Source organism: Carettochelys insculpta, chromosome 1 (assembly GCF_033958435.1).
Source record: "Carettochelys insculpta isolate YL-2023 chromosome 1, ASM3395843v1, whole genome shotgun sequence".
Taxonomy (NCBI): Eukaryota; Metazoa; Chordata; order Testudines; family Carettochelyidae; genus Carettochelys; species Carettochelys insculpta.
This window is the reverse complement of record NC_134137.1, coordinates 288,210,625-288,232,201: the sequence shown is the minus strand read 5'-3', so window position 1 is coordinate 288,232,201 and position 21,577 is coordinate 288,210,625. Positions and strand designations below refer to the sequence as shown.

The following is a 21,577-nucleotide window of genomic DNA, read 5'->3' as shown; positions in this document are numbered from 1 at the left end:
GCATTCTTCTCAAGAAAATGTTTAAATATTTGCAATTCTAATCAAGAGTTGGGTATTATTTAATGACCTCAGTGGTGGGTAACTGATAGTGTCCTTCCTGAGGTGTACGCTTTTTTTCGCTGGAAGTTAATTCCACTAGCTTGGCAGTGACACATTATTCTGGGTCTGTATATTAATTTAAATACCCATTATTGTGCTGGTCTCAATGTCTCCTGCACAGCAACAGTAAAGAAGTTAACATCTTTCATTTTAACACCAAGTTCATGCCTTTAGACTTTTCCCAAGAGGGACGTTACTGTTCTCTTTTAAACTGTGCTGGTTGATATATTTGAGTGATTCTGAGCTGGTCTCCTGCATCTAATAGAGCTATTTCTCATTCCCATCAGGTATAAGTTTATCCATTCATGGGGCTGAAAAGCGTGTGCAAGTCTATCAGCAGAGAGGTGCAGGAAGTCATCCACTGTCACAGCGTCTGCCTGTGGTTAGGCATTCTTCACTCCCACAAGTCAGAAGGTCAATAAAAATGGAAGCCTCATCTTCCGGAGCTAATATACCAGCAGTTACTAATGGAAAAGCAAAAACCCAGCATGCAGGTAACAAATATGGTTTGACAACACTTTTCAGAGTGGTGGACAGCCTGGCATATGCTATGAATCGTTGTATTGATAATAACTGGTCATGCTTGCATGGACATCAATAGATAGCTCTAAGGATCAATAGATTGATGTTCATTATGCCTATTTTTTTGGTCTGCTTCTTCACAACAGTTTGGGTTCTATCAGCAAAAGCAAGAGTTAGAACCGCTGACTGATTTATAGGAAATAGGAAATAACAAATCAACTGTCCTTAAAAACAACAACAGTTGCGATATTCCATAGTAATGTCTAATGGTCAGCAGCCTTTCCGAGGTGAAGTACTAAATTTGACCTTTTGACCTCTGTGTACAGTCCGAGTGCCAGTGATACTTTTTAAGGTCATTAATAATCCTACTTACAAAAGCTTCATTAATAAATAAATTAAGATGCAGAGCTTTAGTGTGTAGGTGGTGGTTGGTAGCATTAGCCAGGTCTTTTGTTAATCTGCAGGTGGCATGGCTTTGAGCAAGCTCCTGGCTGCGTGAGGGTGAGGAGTGGGGCTGAGCTCACACCTCACATGCCAATGAAAATCGGCTCGCATGCCACTCTTGGCAACCGTATCGGGGTTGCTGACCCCTGATCTAAACACTGATACTTACAGTGCTTTGAAGTATTTTTAGGGAATATGGGTGCATATAATATTTGGTTAATTTAATAAACACTGGGCTAAGATTCAATCCTCTGACTTCTATATGCATCGCTATGTAACTCTCAGCCATCTTATTTCTTGATTTGATGATCAGAGCACATCACAAAACAAAGTCTATGGTTTGATTTCTGTGCTAAACTAGAAGAGTCTCTAGGACTGAAGGAGTAATTTATAGTATGGATCACCTGTATAATAAAATTAACCTTTTTTGAAAAAAGAGGACAGAGACTCCAAGGCACTATAAAAATGTAGTGGACTTGTTGAACACACTCACTGTTAAGAAAATACCAGTGCTACTTCTAAAGTATTTTTTCTTATTCCAAAGCAATACATGTGGAGAAGCCATGTTCAAACATGCTTTTGCAATGCAAATGAAACTTCAGATCTGAATGAATTTAGGATTAGGTCTGAAAAAAACTGTGGTTGGATTGTGTGGGTCACACTGTGCAGGATCTCATAGGAATTTCAGTTTTGCTGAGCTTAATGAAGTTCATCTCTGCACCATGTAAATAAATGGGGTCTATGTGGGAAACAACAGAATTCCACATTCAAATCTTTGCATGCTGTATTTATATTATTTTGTGGATTATTTAGTAAATGCACGACATTTATTGTTTTATAAATTACAATGGAGTTATATGCAAAATATGTTTTGTAATTTGCTATACATTTTGTATTGATTTGAATTTTGGATTACCATATAATTCCCAATAGCACAAGTTATGCATATCTTACTGAACACATGCTAATAAAAATGTTATAGAAACCAACGCCATCATATATTTTGCTTAAGCCAATTACTTTGTCCATTTCTTAATCATTTTATTTTTAGCTTATGTTTTTTTGTTTTGTTTTTGTTTTTCCTCTTCGGAAGCACATTCACTTCTATTGAAACAAAGTTGTCTGTATCATTATAGACAGAACTTCGTGACCTCCACCCTGACTATTAGGTCAACTGATAGTATTTTAAAATGCTAAAATCATGTTTTGTGAAATACAACTTCTTACATAATTATCATGTACATGTACAGCATTTTATAGTAACAATACTAATTTTTTAGAGATTTATGCAATCTTTATACTCAGTCATGAATTCTTCTTGGAATTCTTCTTGATAACGAGTAGGATATCTTCATGTCACCCTCCTGTTTGTGAGTCTGCTAGTCATGAATATAGTTTACGGCTTAATACTAAATAACACATAGGCTACATCTACACTAGTCCCCCCCCTTTCAAAAGGGGGATGCTAATGAGACACTTCAAGATATGCTAATGAGGTGCTGCAATGAATATGCAGCACCTCATTAGCATATGCCAGAGTGTCTCACTAGCATCCCCCTTTCGAAGGCGGGGGGGCCTAGGGTAGGCATAGCCATACAGAAAAAAAAACCCCAAATACTGACTCCACTTTAGGAAAGTATTCCTAATGGGATGGATTTAAACATATCTCCACTTGCTTTTCTGAACTGGAGCCACTTGTAAGTGTCAGAATGGCTTTGGGATGACATTTTTCTGCAGATGTTAGCTTCCCATAAAATCAAGTAGTGTTTGTTCATCTCTATGGCTATGTCTACACTTAGTAAAAACTTCGAAATGGCCATGCTAATGGCCAGATCGAAGAATACTAATGAGGTGCTGAAATGCATATTCAGTGCCTCATTAGCCTGCTGGCGGCTGTGGCACTTCGAAAGTGCCTCCTTTAGCTGCTGTGAGGCTCATCTACACTGGGGATTAAGGGGATTTCGATGTTGGTAGGGTCCTTTTGAAAAGGATGCAGGTGCAGACGAGCCACGTAGCAGCCGAATGCGGCACTTTCAAAGTGCTGCAGCCGCCTGTGTGCTAATGAGGCACTAAATGTGCATTTTAGAGCCTTATTAGTATTCTTCGATCTGGCCATTAGCATGGCCATTTTGAAGTTTTTACTAAGTGTGGACACAGCCTATTTGTGGTATGTAGGTTGTGTTTTCAAAGAATTAACAGCCTATGTGGGACAACCCAGTTGTGGGGCCTGATTCCATTTGGTGCTTGAATGCCCTAAACTGGAGCTAATTTCTACTGTAGTCAATGGGCCAATTGTTTTGTAATTACAGCTCTTACCGTAGATACCTCCATATATATGTTATTCAGCATTTCAGTAAAACAGTGTCATGATTAAGGGCCTCAAATATGATTATCAAAAATCAAAATTTGTTTCCATTCCTAAGTTAAATAACAAAATTCCACGTATGAATGTGAAACGTAATTCCAAGAAATATTGTGCTGGGATATTTTCAGTGATAAATATTCCCTCATATAGAAAAGATTAATTTAAATGTAAAACATACTTCGCTAATTCATATTGAATGACAAATGAACTGTTAATGTCTTTTAGTTCTATAAATACCTACTTACACGCTGTTTTGTAAACTCATTTTGTTGGAAGTCTTAGGTCAGAAATTGGGTAGTGGTGGAGAATTGAAAAGGTTCTCACTCTTGCAACTCTTATTACTAAGAAGATCATTGAAATTGTTAGCGACAGGACTTTGCAATACTTTGTTCTTGGGTCATCCCAATGCCATTGCAGGGTTGTTGCCTACATTATATTCTTGGTTTATTTTTAATTATAACTTTAAATAGCTGAAACAACTGATTTTCTTGCTCCCCTCAGAGGTAATGTTCACTTAGTCATATAGATCTCACCATTAGGGGACTATACTTTATATTCAGCCTGAATTTTGTCTCTTGCTCAACTAACAAATATTCAGAACATGAAGAGTTTCTGATTAACTTGGAAATAGAGACTAAGGCTATGAGAACTTGAAACATTGGTTCTCATTCTCATTAATCTTGGAGATCAGTGCTGAAGCAAAACTAAGTCTCTCTTTTATAAAGCAATAAATCAAAAGGGACTTTGGTTTTCTTCCTCTGACAAAGTCCTGCTGTTCTTGTCTACCCAAAAAGATGCTTATCTTTGTCATGTTTCTTCCTGCCCAGACTGGGACCATTTAATGATTTATCAATAATTGTTTTTGCTTTTATTTATTTTGACTAAGGCTGAAAGTAACCTAAGCTGTAGTGAGGAGAATGATGGATTTGTATATATTGTCCAATGGTTACATTATCAGACAGCACTTCTGTTTTGTTCCATTGTCTTCCCAGACATACAATTTTATTTACTAGAGGATAGTCCTGCAGCTGCAAGCTAATGCTGTCAGGAAGGAGGGTCTGCAGCTGGGCTGGGAACTAGCTGGTTAAGGACAGCTGAAACCCTTAATTGGCCAGATCGCCTGATTGGCTGACAAGTTTCAGAAAGGTAGCCGAGTTAGTCTGTATCTTCAAAAACAAGAAGTCCTGTGGCACCATATAGACTAACAGATATGTTGGAGCATAAGCTTTCGTGGGCAAAGACACGCTTTGTCAGATGCATGAGTCGGGGGGTGCTCCAGAGGGGGATTCAAAGTGGGCGGGTCTCAGTCAAGGGGGAGGGCCAGAGTTGACAAAGTCCGTTCTGTCGCAGAGGATGTGGCCCATTGTCAGCAGTTAATGTGGAGTTGTGAACATCAAGAGAGCAGACTTCAAGTCAGTTCAGTCAGGGAGGATGTGGGCCATTATCAGAAGCTAATGTGGAGGTGTGAACCTCAAGAGTGGAGAAACTGCTTTTGTAATTGGCCAGCCACTCCCAGTCTCTGTTCAATCCTTGGTTGATGGAGTCAAATTTGCAAATGAATTGCACCTCTGCAGTTTCTCTTGGGAGTTTGTTTATGAAGCTTTTTTGTTTTAGGACTGCTACTTTTAAATCTGTTACTGAGTGTCCAGGGAGATTGAAGTGTTGCCCCACAGGTTTTTGTATGTTACCATTCCTGATGTCTGATTTGTGTCCATTTATTCTTTTAAGTAGAGACTGTCCAGTCTGGCCAATGTAAATTGCAGTGGAGGTTCAAGCATAATTTCCCTTAAACTGAAACTCTCGCCAATAACTTTCATATAATTAAAAACTACATTCTTTTAATCTGAGTTGTTCTCTGTGTAAAATTTCCTTTCCCTCTGTATGGCTATTATTGAAATCTCTTCTTCTCACTTCCTGCTTCTGCTGCTTCTTGATTACACGTTAGGACATGATGTAACATTGGAGACCGTTGTTGGGTTCACTTTTAGTTGGCTTTTCTGTTCTTGCTCTTCGCCACGTGCTAGTACCAAAAGGCTTGGGCTACAAAAATGTTTTCTCTGTTTAACTCAAGGAGGGAAGTCACGTTGCTTCAGTTTAAATTGATGAAAAAAATCACACCTTTAGTTAAACTAGGGCAATTTGTACATGTAGACAAATTCATTGTGGTGTCCTGTACAGACTGAGCATGAGGAAAGAGCAACAGCAATGGAATAGCCGTGCTACCAAACACTATATGCCAACTTAGTCATGACTTCTGATGTCACTGCATGCTTTCATGTGAGGTCCAAAAGCAAACTCTGTCTGGAATTTGAAACAAAGGCTAAAAAAGAGGGATTGCCCTCAATCAAAATGGTATGATCATTCGCATTGATCAAAATGAGGGGTATCCAACTTTTTTTCATTGGGGGCCATATGGCAAGTTTTTACATGTTCTAGGGGCCAAATAGAAAATAAGTTACAGATCTGCTCCCAGGATTCTATGCCCAACATTGCCATTGGTTTTCTATGAGATTGTTGTTAAACTCTTTTGTGCTTCTGTTTCTCCGTATGCAAAATAAGGAAAATAATGCCTATGCACCTTTGTAAAGTGTTTTGGTACTTGTGAAAAATATTAAGTTCTAAACATTATTATTACTAACCTATTTTGAATTATACTTCTATGATTTAACACACATTTTCTTTTAAGTATCAAGTGGAATATAGAACCTTTTAAAGAACAGTGAACTTTCCCTATGGCTCTAGCATTATGTTAGTCATCATCTGCACACTTCTTTCTCTATTTTTAGGTGTTACTAGTTCCAATACTTTTTTGTTTTGCTTTTTAGTGTGTAATGTGAATCAGAGAAAATGAGCAATGCTGAAATAGCAGATTATTTGGGAAACTGGAAATCAGGTGTCTTTTTGATGCTTCTTTCATTGTCTTGCTCTCATTCTTATTTGTGTCTCTCCCTGTGTAGAGGGCTTAAATGGAAGTGAAGGGGTACATATTTCTTTACAAGGCTCCTGGAGAGCATTGTGATGATCAAGGATCAGGAAGTCGTTGCATAGTGAAGAAATAATATTGATGAACTCATCAAGTCTTACCCTACTTATGTCAAATATAGGAGATGGACAAAGCAGTTTCAGAAAAATCTGAGGGACTGTGACATTGGGAGACATAGTACTGTAGCTGTTTCACTAGCTGCTACTTCTGCAAGTGACAGGGGGGCCACTGGAAGGAAGGGTCAACCCTCAGAGCCTCACTCCACCTCTGTAGCATATAGGCCAGGGAAGGGGTTCTGAGGGAAGGGTAGCTCCAAGAGCCTGGTTCCTACCAGACAGCCTGTAGGTTATGGGCGGGGAGGGGGCAGCCCCTGGAGACTGGCCAGCCCTCAAAGTGCCCCAGCAAGCAGGATGAAAGATGGAAAGGGTTGCTGGAGGCCAGGGCAGTGCCCAAAGTGTGGCTCCCAGACCATCTGCAGGAGAGGAGGGCAGCTGGAAGGTCGGGCCAACCTGCAGAGTGCAGCTCCCCAGCAGACTGCAGGATGGGGGGGCATGATGCCAAGAAAAGCCTCCCCTGGAGGAGTGCAGGCTGGGGGCAAGGGCAGCTGGCCAGGGGCTGCACCTGTAGTGTTATCCCCCCAGACAGGCTGCAGGCCAAGATGGCGGGGGGCAGCTGGAGGCAAGGATCAGCCAGCAGAGCCCCACCCCCCACCGGACAAGCAGGTAGCTCTTCCCCCCCCGGGGAGGCGCCACTGGCAGTGTAGCACTGCCTGAGCCCCCTGGGAGGAGCTGCGACTGGAGCAGCACCACCCTCACTACCACGACCGGTCCTGGGAATGCCCTCTCAGCCTACTGTCCTGAGCACTCTGCCCTAACTTCTGTATCTCTCACCTGCCTTGAATTCTGCACCCCTACCCCATGCTTTGAACTCCCCTGCCTTAATCCCTCCCACACCTCCCAACCTTCTGCCCCAAGCCACCCACCTCACCCCTGAACCCTCACTCCATTTTGCAAGAATGTAATTGAAAAAAAGATGTATCTTTTTCATTTGTTTTCAAAATACAGTAAATGCTTTCATCTCCAGTGTTCTATCATCCAGACCCCTCAAACAACCGGCATTTTAACCATTAAGTAAATTTTAGTTGTGATTTCCATAAGTGCAGTATAGTGAAAGTAAATACAGAAAATACAGTATAAGTTTATCATGTACAATACTACTGTTGTTGGTTAATAAAGTACTCTGCATACATTTTTGGGGGTAATTATGTCACTCATATCTCAATCATGCCACCCACTATGAGGAATGTGGGGTGCAGAGTGTCACAAGTACATATGAAATGTGTAATGTTTCAAAAGTAAGTAACTGTGCTATTCACAAAGCTGGTATGTTATGCAGGTAGACATAGGGCAGAGCTTGACTACTCAGCTGTTGAGTTCCTGTACTGATGGTTTTATAAATGTAACTTCTTTGCAACATGGTTCTTTCCCAAATGAGGTCCAGACTTATCCATTTAGATCAAAAAAGTTACATGTTGGTCAGAATATGTGTTTCATATATACTGAGAAAAAACTTCTTGCAGGTGGCCTTTCAAAAGACTGAACACAATAGCCCTGAATTCTTCAGACATGTAGTTGTCAGAGTTCCTTCCTAATCACACTAATACTCTTTGTTTTTTTATATTGTGTCACTGATCTCCATATCAAGTTTGCGCCGTTCATGAGAAACACAAAGACTTTATTTTCCAGCAGCAAGCCCCAGGTCAGTCTGATATCTCAGAATTAAGCTGTGTCTTTTCTTTGAAAAAAAATGTGTTTTGTTTTTTTGGATGAGGAAAGAACAGATATAAAATAATGGTAATTGCATATCAGAGCCAAGAGAAAATTCCTACCTTTCCTCGGTAACCAAAGTCTAAATACACAAGAAATACATTAAAAAATCAAATGCCAGTTGATGGGGAAAAAAGCACTAGCAAGACCATATACTCTGCTTCATTCTTTGTGCCAAAATAGCATTTCTGGGGACACAATTCCTTTTTGTTAGTGATTCATGAAAAACAATAGAGTGGATCTTGTCTCTTAGCTATACATATGTGCCAGGCGTCTGAGACAACCACAACCAGATTATTTTTAGCCTATATGCAAAAGAGAGGACACAGCAAGCAGTTCTCCCCTTTGGGGACCTTGCAGGGAGAACAGGCCCAGTTGTTTTTTCCCATGGTGAGGGACATGCAAGGATTGCTGTCTCTATTCCCTGGAGTAGTGTGTGCTCAAAGGAGCCAGGCTCTTGGCCCTGAGCACACCTTCCCAGCCTGCCTCAGGCTCTGGAGTGTGAGTGGGGTACTTGGGGAGCATGCTGCACCCAGTAACGCAGTGTAAAGCAAGCATGTTCCCCTTGTGTACTAGGGAGCTCTGGGAAGCAAAATGGTTACAATTATATCCTTACATCAATGCAGTTCTTCAGTGCTCCAAAAATGAAGCTGCTCTGTAAGAACTCAACTGAGGCCTGATTGGCCCTCCGGGGTTAGCTGATGTAGGCTGTCTTGCATCAAGTTAGCTGTAGAAGAACCTTCACGTAAATTTGGCTTCCACTGACGTAAGTGCCCCTCTATGCTGTTTTTAGTACCACTTTTACAAGTGGTGTTGAGTCACAGTCGATGTAATTAGGTCACCTCAGTGTCAGTATCGACACTGTGTGCCTTACATTGAGGCTGCATCTATACTACAAGATAAATTCAAATTTATTTATATTGATTTTCTAATTCTGGAACTTATAAGTTCAATTTTTTGACCATCCTCACTTCCCATGTGCTCCCCACAAAGTTGAGTCATTGCTGCCACACACAAATTGGCTAACATCAACTGTTGCAGTTAAATATGTTCGACAAAATGAGCAGCTGTAGGACCCCCACACCACACCTGGGTCCCTCAGCTCAGAGCTGCAGAGCCTTCCTCCCCACCACAGTTTATGTCTTGTAGCTGGGCAGTGCCCCGCTGCCTGTAGCTAGGAGCTGAGAGGTCCCCAGCCATATGCAGCTAGGGGCTCTAGGGCCCCACTGCTGCCAGTAGCACCTCCAAGGTCTGAGCTCCCAGGTCAATGTTCCCTATAAGCTGAGTGCTTGGGAAGCCACCCAGGAGAAATTCAGGGGCCACCCAGCTGATTTGCAGAGTGCCCAAAGCCACCCAGAGGGGGCAACCTATGTGTTTATTGGTGTTGCACATCTCCACATGCCTTGGTGCATATCACAACATTTATTCTGCCTATGAATGGAAAATATTAGAGAGACCACTGTCTCAGAGCCCCACCACCCACATGGTGAGAGTACCCCATAGCTCCCAGCCACCACAGCTAACGGGGGTGGGAGGAGGGATCTTAAAGCTCCCAGACACCACAGGCTGCTGTCGTAGAAATCTCGGGAAGTCACCGATTCCATGACTTCCATGACCTCTAAGACAAAATCATAGACTTGGTGATCAACTATGACATCAATGTGTTCTGTTTAATGGCCTGCAACACTAGAATCCATTTGGAATGACAATCTGGAATCTCATTAAGGTTATTCTGATGTAATATTTTATAAACTCACTCCCGGCCTGGGGGATGTCTGTTATGTCACACTCCTCCTCACTGATGCAACCAACGTTTCTGCTTTCCTCATCAGCCTATAGCCAGCAATAGACCTGACCAAACCCCGTGAAAGTAACAGATTAGTCAACAAACCTTTGCTGCTTCTATTCCTTATTTGTCTTCAATTAGTTCATGACATTGTGCAATGTAAAATGACAACTACACCAATCCTGCATTTATACAAATCATCACAATATGAAGTACAGGAGACGTTTTTGCTCTGACATGGTAGTTAAAGAAAACGGAGACTCTATGCTTTTAACATGTACTGATAATGTAAGAAGAAAAAAGCACAATTGAAAGTATCATCAATCCTACTGTCTCTTTTACATGAATAAGAGGAAAAGGAAATGGATTAAATTTTCTGATCTGGCTAGATTCCAACCTTTACCAATTGCTTTCAAGAGTGAAAACTAAATGCAGAACTAAACTCAAACACCTGATCACTGTTGCCCCTTTTCAGTTTGATCAGCTAGTCAAAGAATGGGGTGGTAAGGATGTTTCTGTTGGACACAGCAATTAATGGAGTCTGATGCTTAGGGGAGTTTGTATGTTTACATAAAACAGGCAAATCCTGTTTGTTTACAAGGAATGGACAAAGTTCTGCTTCTCCAAATGCTTCTTCAAAGGAAAACTTTCTTAGCCAACAGCCCCATGCCTCTTTAGCCAACAGCACCAAAAGCCTTCTAGCTCATTCCAAACACTATGCTTGCAGGCAGCTGCTTGGCTTTCTTCCTTTTGCCTCTGCATTGTTCTCTGTTCTTTGTTTGCTGCCAGTGCCCCACCTTTCTCACACCACACGCACCCAACAGCAAAAACATCTGTGTGGGTTTACATACTTTGTCCTACATGGGGGCTTACCCATAGTCACACTAATCAAACGGTCCCCTTCATACCTATCCATCTTAATTAAGTTTGAACTCAACCCATAACAAGGTTTCACCCAGCTTATAAATTTAATGGATCATTACCATTACCTAACCAATATTTTATAAGACTTATTTCTGCAGTGAACACCCACACATATGTTGGATTTTTCACTTAGTTCCAAAATGTGATAATCTTTGCTATTTCTGCAATCACATAAAGGTTGTTCTTGCTGATGAGTTCTGAAACAGCCCTTTTCTCCCTTTCTCTACAGGTACTTTAGTGATGGCTCAATTACTGTCACTAGAACTTAATGTATGAAATGCTGTCTTAATTCCTTTGGGAAAGCTGAAGATAAATACTTTTCAAAGTGAAACGGGATTGTTCTATCTATTTAAAAAGTCCATAAATCAGCTTTAGTTAGAGGTCACATTTATTATATCAATTATGTGGTTTATATTATGTAAATAATTGACCAGATTCTGAACTGAGTTTTATCTAGAGTTGCCACCACAGAGGGGCCAATATAAGGAACATCTGGGATGACCCTGAGCCCATAAAAGGGGGGATAGCTGGCAGTGTGTACTGAGTTCCCTGATTTATCTACCAAGACAGCTACCTCAAAAAGGAGATGATCCTCGGAAGACGTGGACAGGCAGCCCCAGTTTCCCTGGTTTTACATCTGTATCAAGGGGAACAGAAAAGGGCTATTTAACATAAGGAGGCCCAGATTCTTTTCATTTTGTGCTATTCAGGAGATACAGAAGAGGTGGATTATGGCTAGAAATGATCAGCAAGACTCCTCCTTGCTGAGGGTAATTCCTCACAGCTATAAAGCCAACAGGGGTGACAGAGCTATCACGTGTGCCAGCCACTAACCATCTCCTCTGCCCCTCTGTATGAGGGGATCTGCTGAGGTAGGGGGGACTAAGCATAGTAGAATGTGTTCTGGTCTGCTAATCTTCCACTGAGGTACAATCTCTTAGGAAATTTATGCTACTGACATAAGTAAAGCAGCCCTTCAACTGGTTAAACTGATACCAGACACAAACCAATGTACGCTTTCAGAAGGCAGCTGGTTACAGCTTCAAAGACTTTGTCCTCCCTTGTGCCAAACAGAATTCAGAGGCAAGGGAAAATTGAGCCAATAGTGTTTGCATGTATCTTAGCTTTATTCACAGTAAATATAATTCCTCAAAGCAAAGTCTGTTGCAGTATAAAACATCTTAAAGAATTTTTATAAAATAATTAGTGCGGTTATTGCACTGAAATTCTTGATCCAGCCTTACACCAGTTGTCATTCTTTATAAAAAAAAGACATAATGATTTGGCTTTGAACTTCGTCTTTCTGTTGACCAAATAGTATGCTTATACTTTCCTGTTTAAAATTTAAATAATGTTTGATGTTTGTTTCAATCCCTTTTGAAATATTGTTAAGGTTAATTTCACTAATTCTTAATTCTCTGCCACTTCCATTACAGACAGATAATACTAAACCTATAATAAGAGAGGATGTTGTGAACATTAGTAATGTTCACCACAGAAACAAAGGACCTGATTTTTCCCTCTGACAGACTACGGCCTGTCTTCTGTAATGTTACACATATCTTGTAGAGCTGGAAGGGATTTTGAGAAGTCATCAAGTCCAGTCCCCTGCTGTCACAGCAGGACCTATCATGATCCCTGATGCTCCCCTTATTTTAATCTCACCTCCCTCAGACCTTTGAAAGGCCTCCTTAAGGACTGAACTCACAACTCTGGGTTTAGGAAGCCCATGCACTAACCCCTGTTGTTGTGACTATGCTGGTCCCAGGCTATGAGAGAGAAGATGAAAGCAGTATCTCTTATTGGACCAACTTTTGTTAGGGGAAGGGACAAGCTTTTGAGGAAAGTGTTCTCTCACCAACAGAAGTTAGTCCAATAAGAGATATTACCTCAGGCTGCTTCTATACTCTCACTCTCCCATTGGAGGTGTCATGGTAATGAGGCAATTTGAAGCAGGCTAATGTGCATATTCAATGCCACATTAGCATAATGTTGGACATGTGAATTTCAAAGTTCAGACTTCAGATTGCAGATGGACAGTGTAGATGGGGGCGGCTTTGAAATAAGCCCCCCACTTTGACATTCCCTTACTCTGATCTACTTTTGGGGGAGTAAGGGAATGTCGAAGTAGGGAGCTTATTTTGAAGGTGCCACCATCTATACTGTCAATCTTTAATTTGAAATCTGCACTTTGAAATTCACGCAGTGGCCGTTATGCTAATGAGGTGCTGAATATACATATTAGTGCCTCATTAGCCTGCTTCAAATTACCTCATTACCAGGTCCCCTCCTATGAGAGGTGGTGAGTGTAGAAGCAGCCTCAATGACCTTGTCTCTCATAGGCCGTGTCTACACTAGCCCCAAACTTTGAAATGGCCACGCAAATGGCCATTTTGAAGTTTACTAATGAAGCGCTGAAATGCGTATTCAGCGCTTCATTAGCAAGCGGGCGGCCGCGGCACTTCGAAATTTACGCGGCTCGCCACCACACGGCTCATCCCGACAGGGCTCCTTTTCGAAAGGACCCCACCTACTTCGAAGTCCCCTTATTCCCATGAGCTCATGGGAATAAGGGGACTTCGAAGTAGGCAGGATCCTTTCGAAAAGGAGCCCCGTTGAGATGAGCCGCGCGGCGGCGAGCCGCATCAATTTTGAAGTGCCGCGGCCGCCCGCTTGCTAATGAAGCGCTGAATATGCATTTCAGCACTTCATTAGTAAACTTCAAAATGGCCATTTGCGTGGCTATTTCGAAGTTTGGGGCTAGTGTAGACATAGCCATAGTCTGTAAGATAATTGATAAAGCACTAGCTATCATTGAGGTTGTAAGCTGTAGAAATAATTGTAGTTGGCATTCTACAAGGTCAAATGCTTGCTAAAGGTCTAGAACAGTGTTTCTTAAACTTTTTCAGACCACAGAACGTCAAACAATAACATTTTTTATGTAGAACTACGAAAATTTTCTTTAAAAATTGTTGTCAGACCAAAAAGACCAAAACAAAAACCAAATAGTAATGTATACAGCAAAAACAAAATGAAGTAGTTTAATCAAGTATCATAGCAATGAAGAAGTAACATTGTATCTGGTTTTAATAACAGAAAATATATGTCATCAGTGTATGGTATCAAACACTCTCAGCACACCTGTGAGTTGTTCATGGAACAACGGTGTTCTGAGGAGCTTAGTTTAAGAAACAGTGGTCCAGCAACATCGCCTCAGTTTACAGTATTAATCCTATTTCTATCTTAATGGAAGTCCATGTTCCTGCTAATTTTTTTCATCCATGGGCAGAATAAATGTTATGTGTACCAAGACATGTGCGTCTGTGCACCACCAATAGAAACACATGCTGCCAGCTCAGCTAATCAGCTGGCCAGTACCTGAATCTCTCCTGGGTGTCCACATGAACACTCAGCTTGCAGGGAACTCTGACTGAAATATATCTTACTGTAATACAGTTGAGCTAGAATGCTGTGTTTAGAGATAGCTCACTAGTCAGAGCTTTGGTCTTGTAAATCCAGGGTGGTGAGTGCAATCCTTGATGGGGCTACTTAGAAGTCTGTGACAAATAGACCCAAAAAAGAAATCTGTTGGGGAGGTTGGTAGGTCCTGCTGTAAGAGTAGAGGGCTGGACCTGATGACCTCTGAAGGTCCCTTCCAGCTCTATGAGATACATATAAGAACATAAGAATGGCCATACTGGGTCAGACCAAAGGTCCATCCAGCCCAGTATCCCGTCTGCTGATAGTGGCCAATGCCAGGTGCCCCAGAGAAGGAGAACAGAAGACAATGATCAAGTGATTTATTTCCTGCCATCCATCTCCTGCCCTTGTACTGAAGGCTATGGCACCATACTTTACCCCTGGCTAATAGCCATTTATGGACCTAACCTGCAAAAATTTATCGAGCTCTTTTTTAAACCCTAATAGAGTCCTGGCCTTCACAGCCTCCTCCGGCAAGGAATTCCACAGGTTGACTGTGCACTGTGTGAAGAAAAATTTCCTTTTATTAGTTTTGAACCTACTACCCATCAATTTCATTTGGTGTCCCCTAGTTCTTGTATTATGGGAAAAGGTAAATAATTTTTCTATATTCACTTTCTCCACACCATTCATGATTATATATACCTCTATCATATCGCCCCTCAATCGCCTCTTTTCCAGACTGAAAAGTCCCAGTCTCTCTAGCCTCTCCCCATATGGGACCCGTTCCAAACCCCTAATCATCTTAGTCTTCATATATTCTATTCTAAATCTGAAATCTGTAGAGGATTTTGTTCCAATTTAATTATAAACCATATTAAAGTGTGGGAGGCACTTTACAGAGATACAGAAAGACATATTCCTTTGATTACATAGGGGAAAAACTTTCAAATTATGGAAGAATACGTGACTATCAAAAAACCCAGCTTGGCACTACAGTTGCTTGAAGTGATCTCCAAAAACTTCAGAAACAAGGTGGGACAGATTCTGTATTCTATTGTTCCAGTGCCTGCAACTGGAATTAAGGCTAAGCCCCCAACACTGAAATCCGTGCTTGCCATAGCAGGGCTTTCCACCCCAACCCCATGCTGCGTGCAGCTAGGGCTGACTTTCTCCCACCAAACCCCATGCCACCTGCAGTAAAAGGCTGAGCCCACCTCAAATTCTACACAGCCCATCACAGGGTCTCTCCTCCCAACCCTGTTCTTCTTGTGGCTGGGGCTTAACCCCGCTGCCCCCAGCAGTGCATTGCCCAAGGCCAGGGCTCACCTCACTCCTGAGTCCTGTGCTGCCCACAGCTGGGGCAGAGGCTAAATCCACAACCACCTCTGTGCCTCCTCAGGCTGAGGCTGATTCCTCTCTCCTGCAGCTCTGTGCCTCCCCAAGCTAAGGCTGATTTTCCTCACAGCCCCCAGCTGATCCCTCTGCCTCTCAACGCTGTGGTGCCCAGGGGTCAGTTCTAAAGAGGTTGCACTACAATTTTTCAGTGAGGTGAGCTGAAGTTTATTTTGTTACTGTTCAGTGGTTGCAGAGCTGGTTTTCCAGTGGAGCGCCATGGAATGGCATTCCACCATCTTTTTTTGCTGGCGCTGCCATTTTAAAAACACAGCTGGGCAGTTCAGAGCCTTGTGTGGCTCTTTAAGGAGATAATATGCAGCTCCCTGCTACTGCCGCCACTCATTTCCCATTCGCAGCACCTGCTGTGCTGAAGGAAGGACTCAACTTAATTGGTTTAACAGCCAGACATTAAACCAGTTAAACTGAGTCCTTCCTTTTGCATGGCAGGGTGCTGTGGGCTGCCCCTGCCTTTTTTACATGGGCAAGCTGGAAGGCTGGGGGAGCTGCACAGCCACTAAAAAGAGCAGGCGGCTGGCGAAGAAGCACCAGCACCTGGGTAAGGTGAGTCAGTGTTTGCGGGGAGGGCAGTTTGGAGTTGCAGGGGGTGTTAAGCCACCTCAGGGCAGGCAAGGGCAGCGAGAGGTTGAGCCCATGTGTGGGACTGGGGTGGTTTGAGGTTGCAGGGTGGAGTTAAGCCGCCAAGGGATGGCTCGGGCTCTGCATGGGGGGCGGCTAAGCCACCAGGGAGGTGGCTTGGGCCCCACTGGGGGGCAACTCAGGTCCCACCGGGGGATGGTTCAGACCCTGCCAGGAGGTGCTTATGCTACTGGGGTGGGTGGCTGGGGCCCTGTGCAGGGCTGCTAAGGGGTGATTTGGGCCCTATCGGGGGGTAGTTAAACCACTGAGGGATGGCTTGGGCTCTGCCAGTGGGTGGTTAAGTTGCCAAGGGACAGTTTGGGCCTTGCCAGGGGGTGGCTAAGTCACCCGGGTGATTTGGGCCCCATTCAGGAGGCAGTTTGGGCCCCAGGTAGAGAGGGTGGAGTCTCAAAGGAGGGCAAGGCTTGAGTTCCACCACCTTTTTTTCTAGAAAAAAAGCACTGATGTTTTTAATAATACATGAATATAAAGGGAGCACTGAATACTTCGTCTTCTATGTTGTAATTGAAATCAGTATATTTAAAGATGTAGAAAACATCAACACTATTTAAATAAAAGGTATTCTATTACTGCTAATCAGTGCAGTTAATTGTGATTAATTTTTTTAATTGCTCAGCAACCAAAAACATAATTCTCACAGCAAATAATCTAATAACAGTGTAAATTGATAAAGTAATTGGTTAATAACACAGTAAAGCAACCTGATTGGTTAATAATTAATGCTGGTTAAATAATTTAATTACACAGTGTTTCAATATCATGTGCTGCAAAGAGCCCTGGGAGACCCATTAAAGAGCCACTTGCAGCTCACAAGCCTCAGTCTGAATATCACTGCCTGGGGTGAATTAATCCTAAAGAAATTCTACAGGGGGAATTACAGAATTTTTCTCCCCTTTGTCTCTTCTTCTGGGGTTTCCTGTATGAGCTATGATCTGAGCAGCGTGACCAAGAGCTGAAATCTTATGACCAGTTTTTAATAAATCCAAGGATCCCCACGTGCTTAAATTCTGGAAGGCCCACTTTATCAGGTTAACACGGCTGCCCTTCTGAGGTGTGGTACATCGTAGTAATCCTGGCTTCCACATGTGCAGACAGATAAAAAGCATCATGATCTAACTCTGTTCTGTTCATAACTACTGAGGCTATTCAGATGGCAAGAGCAGCTGTGAAGCTTGTGATCCGCATGTGTATCTCTACTTTCAAAGAAGCTGCAAAAGCAGCTGTGTTTTAAACAACCTGTGCCAGCAACAACATTCTCTCTCACACTCTGCTTCTCCCTGGACACACTACAGCCACTTTGTAAGGATATCTGATTGGACATCACTGACCGTCTCTAGTGCCAGCTCAGCTAAATGCTAGACTGTCTGCCATTATCTTGCTAACAAAATCAAAGTCATCATACTCTATTAGAGCAGTAGCCATGTTAGTCGGCATCAGCAAAAATGACACAGAATTTTTGAGAGCTTAGAGCCTAACAGATTTATTTGGGAATGAGCACTTGTGCAATACAACTTACAAAGTGGGTCTTTGCCCATGAAAGCTTATGTCCAAATAAATCTGTTTGGGTGCGTATATGGTAGCAAGTACATTCAAAATTAGGGTCGGAAGACTGAGTTATTTCGAAAGAAGCTGCAGAGTGTCTACACTGACACAGCGCTCTTTCAAAATTAACTTAGAAAGAACTCCCCTGTTCTTTCGAAGTCGGTCCTCCGCTCCCAGGATGGGAAAAGCGCCCTCTTTCGAAAGATAATTTCGAAAGAGAGCGAGTGTAGATGCTCCGCGGCCCACGCTCTCGAAAGAGCGGGTTCTCCATGGCCGTGATCAGCTGGCAGGCAGCAGTGCTGCTCACAGCACAAGCGGCGCTCTATGGCTCCAACGTTCATCCATGTTTCAGCACTCAGGCTCCCAGAAGCCCTCAGGCAGGAAGCTGAGAGCATGCAGGCAGCAGGGAGCCAGACAGGTACCCAGAAGCTGCCTGCTACAAGACGGGCCTTTCGAGGAAAACAGGAGAAAGCCACTGGCCATCACGTACAGCCCCTACCTAAGGCCTCTCCAACGCATCATCAGTGGCCCGTAACCCATCCTGGACAATGAAGCTCCACGCTCGCAGACTTTGGCAGGCAGGCCTGTCCTCGCCTACAGACAGCCCGCCAACCTTAAACAGATTCTCACCAGCCGCTATAGATTACAACATAGTAACTCTAAACCTGGAACCAATCCCTGTAACAAACTCCACTGCCAACTCTCCTCACATATCTACACCAGTGACATCATCACAGGACCTAACATCAACCATACCATCAGGGGCTCCTTTACTGCAGATCTACCTATATAATATATGTCATCATGTGCCAGCAATGCCCCACTGCAATTTACATTGGCCAAACTGGACAGTCTCTACGTAAAAGAATAAATGGACATAAATCCAGTGTACAGAAACCTGTGGGAGAGCACTTCAATCTCCCTTGACACTCAGTAACAGATTTAAAAGTAGCAGTCCTACAACAAAAATTTCAAAAATCAAATGGAGAGAGAAATCTCTGAGCTGCAATTTATTTGCAAATTTGACTCCATCAACCAAGGATTAAACAGAGACTGGGAGTGGCCTGCCCCTAACAAAAGCAGCTTCTCTTCTTTGGGTGTTAACACCTCCACATTAGATTCTGACAATGGGCCACATCCCCCCGACTTACCTGACTTGTTTTTTCCTCTTTTGATACATACTACTGATAATGGGCCATTTCCACCCTGACTGAATTGACCTTGTCAGCACTGGCCCTCCCTTTACTGGGACCCCACACTTTAAATACCCCTGTGAAATTCTCCCCCCACCCACACTCATGCATCTGATGAAGTGGGTCTTTGCCCACTAAAGCTTACGCGTCAAAATATGTTCGTCTATAAGTTGCCACAGGACTTCTTGTTGTTGCCACTGAGCACTGTCCTTTGTCAGCTTGGTTTGCTCTGCTTCATTCTTTTCCATGTGCTGCATGATAACATTCTGCTTGCATTTCTTTCTTCTTCTAGTCCTCTCTGCTACGCTAGGCATTGGCTCTGGAAAATGAAGGTTGACATTAAGATACAATTCACATAATGTGCTTTGAAAGTGTCTCTGTGTCTACTATCAGGGAAAGTTAAATTTTTAAAGGCCACTGAAGGCTTATTAAGGATGGGGTAGTAAATGTGCATTTCACAATACATCGGTTGCTATCACTTATCCAGCACATTTTTTTGGTGGACAGAGTAAGCTATAAGCAATTGTCCACTTTTCAGGGGATGGGGAGGGCTGCAAATTAGGGGAAGCCACCAGGTGTCCTGGCTGGGTGTCCTGTGGCAGGGAAATTTTTTTTTGGACATTCCTAGAACAGTCCTGCCCGATGATCAAGCCACCTGGAGGGGATGGTGGGGAAGGGTTCGATTACAGCCCCATGGACGGCTGCATGGGAGGGTTCAATGTACAATAAAAGTAATGTAAAGAAAAAATAAATAATCCAAAGAAAGGCTGGATGTAAAGGGACATGGGAGGGGAGATGCCCAGCAGCGCATGGCAGCTGTGTGGTGCAGGTGAGTCCTGGAAAATCAAAAGAAATGCTGGGGGAAAAGGACATGGTGGGGGCAGAAGTCCTGCTGAGCCTGCAAACCATGTTGGGAGGTGGTGAATGGAGTGCCCATCAGCTGCTGCAGGCAAATGTAAAGGGTCAGGAAGCATGTTTAAAAAATAAAGCAGATGCAAATTCCCATGCTTCTGCAGGTTGCCAAAGAAGACATCACCCTCCTAACTAACAGATATGGAGAAAGAACAGCTAATCCTGCTGTGACCAAAAGCCTGGAAAATTTGCTAAGATGCTGTGTGGCGCTATAACACCAGATTGCTATCTGTTTGCCTGGCATGGCCAGGTGTGCTACTATGGAAGGCACAACAAGTCAGGCCTGCCCAAGAACCTTGTGCAAAAAATACCGGAGTGCCTGGATGAGGCCTTCAAGGAGATCTCCAAAAAGGAGAAGCGCGCCCTCCCCAGAAACATTAACATGGTGTTATGAATGACACAGAATCATAGCTAGCAAACCTGTACCCATACATAACCCTACAGCTACATCCATCCATAACCCACTTCTAGCGTGCAGAATAAATACTCACCGGAACCACTTGGTCCAGGGGGCTCAGGGACTGGTGTGGAGGTGACTGGTGTGGAGAGGTCTGATTCCAGGTCTGTGGTGAAGAGCTCCAGGCTGTCTGGCAGAACTTCTTTGGTCCCTTGCTCATTGCCCACTACCTCCTTTCCATTGCCCTCTTCCTCTGGGCCACCCAGCATCTCTGGGCTCACCCCAAACTCCATACCAGGGCCTCCAGAAGTATTGTAATTCAGGCCAGGCTCCATGGTGGGGTTGCTCCCCATAAGCATGTGCAACTGTTCATAATAGTGGCACATATGTGGAGCTGTCCTTGACCACTGGTTGGCTTCACAGACTTTTTGAAAGGCTTGCCTGAGTTCTTTCACCTTCACCTGGCATTGCATTGAGTCCGGGGAGTATCCTTGGGTAGTTATCTCCTGTGACATCTGATCATAGATCGCCGTGTTTCTCTTGGCCACCCAGTCTTTTCGCCACTGACTGGTCTCCCCAAATCGCAAGAAGATCCAGAATCTCCTGGTGGGTCCAAGCCAGGGCTCTCTTGTGACCCTGAAAAGTACTAGGTAGATCACTACCCTGAGTGCTCATAATTGCAGTAGATGCCTAATGATGCAATTGCTGCCAATGTGGTGTGATGGCTAATGATGCAGTGCAATGCAATGGGCAAAGGAATTTTTTCATAATGGGCGCCCTTTGTATTTACAGGGCTGGGTGCTGCTGAATTCCAATTCAAATTTTAATTCAAATTCAACCAAAACTTTGTGGGCTTACTGTGACCTCCTTGCACACCTGGATGGAGAGCAGCATACAACGAAGTGGCCATACATGGAGGTCAACACATAGTTTTGTGGGAGACATACGGGACACTTCTGGAGGCTAATAAATTTGAATTAAGGACATGGGTCTTCCAGACTAGCCTTGATTTGAGATTTTCAATTTTAAATTGACACTATACCCATCCCGTAATATTGATATTTTGTTATCGGCATTACGGCTCGATAAATGAACATAATAGTATGAAC

General features: G+C 43.2%; 1 protein-coding gene across 1 annotated transcript in view; it reads left to right on the top strand.

Annotated features, from left to right (window-relative positions):
• Positions 1-508: 508 nt before the first annotated feature.
• The window catches only part of ANO4 (anoctamin 4), a 194,252-nt gene continuing 173,183 nt past the window's right edge, over positions 509-21,577 (top strand). Inside the window, exon 1 of the mRNA XM_074983973.1 lies at positions 509-593. Coding sequence (XP_074840074.1) covers positions 524-593 — 70 coding nt within the window. The 5' untranslated portion in view covers positions 509-523. The remainder of the gene's footprint in view (positions 594-21,577) is intronic.